This window comes from Micromys minutus (genome assembly GCF_963924665.1).
Source record: "Micromys minutus genome assembly, chromosome: 17".
Lineage (NCBI taxonomy): Eukaryota > Metazoa > Chordata > Mammalia > Rodentia > Muridae > Micromys > Micromys minutus.
In genome coordinates, this window is record NC_137952.1 from 11,275,673 (window position 1) to 11,281,914 (window position 6,242).

Here is a 6,242-nt window from a genome sequence, read left to right on the forward strand (position 1 = left end):
CAATCCCAATTTTCTAAATTTTAAGTTTCCCAAAGTCCACAATCCAAATGTCAACGTACTGCATACCCTTTCTTGTCCCAGGAGCTGCCTTGAGAGGACATGCAGTTCCTAGCGAACCCCAAAGCAGCCCAACCTCCACAGAGCACCGGAGGAGGCCAGATGTTGGAGATTATGATCTCTTGAATGCGGTGGAACGCCTGCCAGAGATTAAAAGGCAGAATTAATTTATAACACTCTCTACCTGTTTGCAATCTGCGCCCAGCTTATTATCCGCACACATTGTGTTGTACAGCAATTACAGGGCTGGAAGTAACCCGTGGCACGTGACCGCTGCCGTTAAGTTTAAAAGGGGGCATTTGTCATGTTTTAGTCTGCACATCTGGTTCTATCACACTTGCCACATGATTAATATAGGAACATATTACAGTGAACTCCTTTCGTATCAATTTTATTTGCTAGGAAATGGAGCATTCTTCTTTCATCTCTTCCTAGTCCCGCTCTCCCTTTCTAGGCTGAACTCAAATTTCCAATCCTAAGGTCCATTTGAGGGAAGACAGGGAATCTACTTTTGCCTTTGTTCAGCTCTCCAGCCCCAACCACAAAGGGGGTGGATCTGCATCCTTTGTTTTACGACACACACTCACTAGCCCGAGAAAACAGAGCCCTTATTCCTAAAGGACATGAGATCAGAACCCTCAATCAAATCAAACCTCAAGAATTAAATTCTAAATTTTAAACTCCCTTTTATTGAAATATAAGTTTGTTTAGTCTATTTACACCACAATTTATGCACATATATACACAGAAGGCAAATTCTGTCAAATAAAAAAAGTTTTCTTACTAAAAAATTAAAATAAAAAAAGTAAAGTGCATGAAACTGATCTTTTTTTCTTCTTCTGGTGAACATCATCATTGTCAATTTTGGTCAATTGGGAGACGCAGGAAGAAATTCATTATTGACTCTGCTTACAACTAGTCCTGAATTCATAGCCTTCAGGCTAAAGTGACAGGGGTTCAGGAAAGGGTCAGACAAACTGTTAGGGGCAGGGAAGTCTTGCTCTCTTTGTCCTATCCAGAGCTGTCCCTCAGCCTGGATCAGTTATCTCACCATCGAGCGCTGGAACAAAGGAGAACACAGGAAGGGGGCTCCACCAGTCCAAGTCACAGCCGGCTCTGGGGCCACCGGCAAGGTGTTTAGTAGGGAATAGAGGAATTAGCTCAAACAGAAGTTTTCCTTTTTTGGGAAGGGGCTGGGGGGGGGGGAGGAAGGGCGACAAGAATGGACTGCATCTCCCAAAGAGACTGCCACTCGGGGGCCAAACCCCCAGCAGCCAGTTTCTTCGGATCCAATCTCCACACAAGCACAGAAAAGAATTCTTTTTATAAGCTCTAGGTGGAGGGAATGTTACACTTCTCGCCTCGGTGAGTTTACCCTCTTGGAAAGGAAACAGCCTGGCATGAAAAGGGGCAAGTGGGTAACACACAAGTTTTTAGACAGCTTGGCGGTCAGACCACTGGGTGGGCGTTGGCCGGTTGGTCGTAGCCCGTGGCAGAGAAGACAGCCCTAATCCCCATCATTCGTACCCCAGTCCCTCTCTTCCTCGGAGTGTTATTAAGTCCCCGGGCCGCCGGCCGTACTTGGCCTTGCAGTGCAAAATGTGTTTGGCGAGGAAGTCAAGGCGGCGCTGTAGCAGCTGAGCGTGGGGGTCTGCGAGCTCCGCCAGCTCCGGGAAACGCGGTTCGTGGCGACTGTAGAGGCGCAGCAGCCGGGCCGCCGCGTCCTGACCCCGGTGCAGCTCCAGGACGCGCCTAGCAGTCCGCTCTCGGAATACACACACCGACTGTAGCAGCGGTTCGTTATACTTGTCCCACATGCCCGCTACCCGGTAGCCGTGCACCAAGCCCGCCTCATTGTCCAGAAAGACCAACGCCCCTCCTGGTCCTCGGTGCAGGTTGCTCGTAGCGCGGTGCATAACGCGTGGGTCCCACTGTAAGCTGAAGAGGTTGCTTACAAGCCGGTCGAAGTTGGCGGTCAGGTAATCGAAGAGGATCAGATCGGTCCACTGTACCAGGTCCACCAGCTCCGCCTGGCTGAGGTTGGTCAGCTCGTCCCCGGCGTCGCGCAGGGGCCGCAGAAGGCCGTCCTCTGATCGCCAGGGCTCGGGCACCACCACGTCGGTGAGGTTAGGCAGCCAGCGCGTCAGGCTCACCACGCTGCCCTCGGTCCAGTGCGCGGTGCGCAGCTCCTCCTGCACCTGCGCCCACTGTGCGCCCCGAGCCTCCACCCGAGCCAGTGCCAGCGGCGGCACGTGGCGCTGGAGGCCCAGCAGGCGCGCAAGGTAGTAGGACAGAGCCTCGCCCTGTATCTGCTCTGGGTTGATGCCGTAGCGGACACAGGCACGGGTGCCGTCGGCAAAGCGGGCTAGGCGGTTGGAACTGCGTCCACAGCCCCCGCGATCCAAAGCCACCACCCGAGCTCCCCGAGCCACCTCCAGCCATGCTGCTGCTTGGGCTTCTGAGAAGCCCCGGGGCACCTGCTCCTCCAGGCCGCGGCTCCAGAAGACGCCCCCGTGCACCGCGGTGCTCTCCGCTGGCCGGGACAGCCCGGAGGGCACGTGCCGCCCGCGATCGTCCGGGTGCCTCCCAGGCTGGTTATCCGCGCCGGCCGCCAGGGTGAGCAGCGCCCGGAAAGTTTTCAGGGAGCCGCCGCGGGCGTCCCACACTAGGGGCGGGGGCAGAGGGAATCGCGGCTCGGGCGCGGGGCCGCCGCTCTGAATCGGATGCCGTGGGAGTCGATCTTCCGGAGGCTGGGAGGCTGGCAGCTCGGTCCGTGGTGGCAGGAGCCCTCCCCACAGCGTCAGCAGCGAGCCCAAAGCCAGTAGCCAGAGCCCCGCGGCGGCGGCGGCAGCGCCCCGCATCTTCCGCCCCATGCTCCTGCCGGCGCGCCGGTGCCACCGCCGCCGCTTCAAGCCAAGCCCGGGCGCCCCGGTGCGGGCGGCGAGGCGGGCCCGGCTGCTGGCTGGCTCTCGGGCTTCGGGTGCCGGAGCCCCATCGCGGCCGCGGAGCGCTGCGGGGCTCTGCCCAGCGCTCTGCCCCAGCGCTGGGAACTCGGCTCGCCGTGGCTTCCCAGCTGCTTTTGTATTTCGCTGTGAGACCCTCCGGCGGGCGCGATTCACAGGCGCCCGGACCACGTGGGAGCAAGGGGGATCCCCCTCCCCCTCCTCTGCCTCTTCTCCCCGCCCCCCACTCCCCCGCCCCTTCCCTTCCTCTTCCCCTTAAAGCGGCAACTGATCCTTCCAGGAGCGAGAGAGGTGGCCCCACGCTCTGTCCGGGACTTCGGGGCAGGGAGGAAACCGAACTGGCGACGTCCGTGCGGGGGCGTCGAGGCGGCGGCGGGGTGTGGGGTGGGGGTGGGGACAGAGACCAAATCTAGAGCTCAGCGGTAGCGGCGTGACCGGTGCTTTTGTGGGAGTGGGATGGTCCCCTAGTACCCTCGTTTGGACTGCGTCTGATCTGAAAACTTCAGACAGACCCCCACCGCAGTACAGGCAAGGGTCAGGGTGGGTCCTTTTGCAACCTCACTTGGTGTGATTCACGCTGCTTTATGTAAATTCCCGGGAATGTCTCGAGCCATAGAGGATGTGATTCCAGAGGGGAGAGGAACCATCTGTAGCCAATGACTTTGAACCCACAACCCCTCTCCAGAGGAAGCTCCCCAGTACGGATCATTGCAGGTTTGAGAGCAATGTGATTGACTTCTGTGACTTTTTCTCGGGGATGCTGGGAATTAAACCTTGCTGTGCAAGTTGGACATTCAGGGCAAGTCTGATCGCATGCCACTTGGCTTTCCCTTAAAAAAAAAAAAGGTCAATATATAAAGATAGAGATATAAAGACAGATATAAACATTTATTGCCAACACTCTCAACTTGTTTTTAAGTTGTCTTTTAGTTACCCCCAATTATAATTTTCACCCAAACAAAGAAAAAAAAAAAAAACAATTGGTTTACTAGTTCAGTGTAAAAGAGAAAGGGCTAGTGAAGAAAAACCAAACCAACACAACATAAAACCTGATGCATCTTCGCCCATACTTTCTTGGGTTTAATCTACCAGAAAATCACTGGCAAACAAACTGGCTCTTTCCTTTCCCTTCTCGTATCCTATATCCAAAATCGGAGATTCTTAGTCATAAGATCGGGGCTGTGAGGGTTCCTTTCCCATTGTGGTTTAGTTCCCTCTCCTTATATCTCTCCGTACACATGAGAGATTCCAGCTGTGCTATGTCTGCCTGCACTGTGTATATTTACTCTGGAGTTACAGGGTAGACAACGTAATGTTTGTGACAGAGCAGAAACACCAACCTTCTAAAACACAGCTGACCCAGCCCTGACCCAAATACACCTTCATGGGTTTCTTTCCCCCTGGTGCCGTGTGTGTTGCTTGAAGTGTGGGGTCTTTCTTGAATGTGTTCCAAACCACGGGGCTTTTTATAGCTCTCATCTGATAAAAGGATCACAGTGCCTCCCATATGGATCCAGTAGAATATATTAATTTATTAAAAAAGTATTTTTTCTTGCTTTGTGCAAGCTCTCCCCCTGGTCTTTCCCTAGAGAGCAGGGACTGTCTCTTATCAAATTTTTCTTTCATTTACCAGCTAATATAGGATATTACATGAAATAAGCACTGAATCCATTGAATTTTATTTTTGCTTTTGGCTTAACGTTTTTTTTTTTCTCTCCTTGCATTGGGTTCACTGTGGGCAAACTGTAAGCAAGATCTCCACCTTGTGGGCATAGTCAGAATATCCTCTAATTAGAGAACTGTATTTTATAATGGTGATCAAGTTAAACTCAGAATACTAAATGTCACCGTGGGCCAAGTTATGCTCTGAGGGCAACGGGGGCAATTCAAAGTGCTTGGTGGCTCTTAGTAAATCTGTGAATGTGTAGCTCCAGTGTTCCGTCATGGTCCACTGCCTGGGGAGCACTCTTGCCCAAAGCCTGCACTGAGCATTCAGTAACAACTAGATGATCCATCTGGGATGAGATGAAACTTTTCAAGCAGCATTGTCAAGGTTGTTTGTTTGTTTAAGTATCTCACTGGTGCAGGATACAAAGAAACTTTTCTCTCAAGTTCTTAAAAGGAAAAACAATATTGGTGAGGCCTCTGCATAATGAATGTGAAGGAGGCAAGATTATTAGTCTGCGAAAGTGGACTTGAAAAGCAGCCACCCCAAATTCTAGACTCTCACAGTCATGCTAAAGGGCTTGAAGAACCAGGCGAAGGTATCTTGTTTCAGATCATGAGTGGACTTTACGTTTGGGCCCCAGGACTTGACTTAGCCCCAGGCCCGAGTACACTCTTTCCCAGGAGGAGGTGGATGAATAAAAAAAAAGCTTTAACAGTCAAAATGCAGAACTGCAGAAGAGCAGAGGAATAAGGCAGAGAAAGCAAGCACACACAAACACACGCTGCAGAGCGGTACAGCGTCTGACTTACAGTGACAGTTGATGCTCTTAGACAGTGCTTATAGACCCGCCTCTGTTTTCCTGTTAGCCGGTTGCCCTCCTAGCTCCACCCATGCTTACCCTGAGGCTCAGCAGCAGGCTAACAACATCTCTTTTGACCTTTGGCAGTTGCTTAGTGATGAGGTGCCACTCACCGAACCCCAAATAAGAACCTATTTTCTCTTTTCAGAGTTTCTTAATACTCCTTAAGCTCAGACCTCCAGCATAGTCAAAATTGCCTGCAGTCCGGTGTGAACAATGAGCAGGCTCATAGAACTGCACTTTCTGGGCATCATAGAAAAGGTGGGGTGAGCGCTGGGAGCCAAGAATGAGGCTGGAAGTTGGAAGACTTTGAGTCTGGCTTTCCATTTTCTGAGTTGTTCCTTGGGCTAGTTTTTACCTTCCATGCATTTCAGTTTCTTAGCTTGAGAAATGAGGGTAATAAATCGCACCAAACTTACAGGTTGTTATGCAGCTCAGGTGAAATATTAACGGTAACCATAACAACAGCATTAACAGGCTCTTACTAAGTCCTTACTTCTTTCTGGGCGTGGCGTGGGACTCAGCCCAGTAGGAGCTTTATTAGTCCATGTAGCCCTCCAAACAAATATTATCATTGTCCTCATGGTAGAGATAGCAAAACAGATGCATAGCCAGAGTTACTGCTGATGCCACATGGCTGCCTAGTGACAGAGCTGAGGCGCCGGCACCTTTGGTGTATTATAAATGGTGGAGG

At 52.0% G+C, this 6,242-nt stretch overlaps 1 protein-coding gene across 1 annotated transcript; it reads right to left on the minus strand.

The window, feature by feature from the left end:
- Positions 1-879: 879 nt before the first annotated feature.
- FJX1 (four-jointed box kinase 1) lies at positions 880-3,133 on the minus strand. The gene has a single exon (XM_080931231.1). It carries the CDS (start codon positions 2,928-2,930, stop codon positions 1,575-1,577), a length of 1,356 nt encoding a protein of 451 aa, XP_080787357.1. The 5' UTR covers positions 2,931-3,133; the 3' UTR covers positions 880-1,574.
- Positions 3,134-6,242: the final 3,109 nt, after the last annotated feature.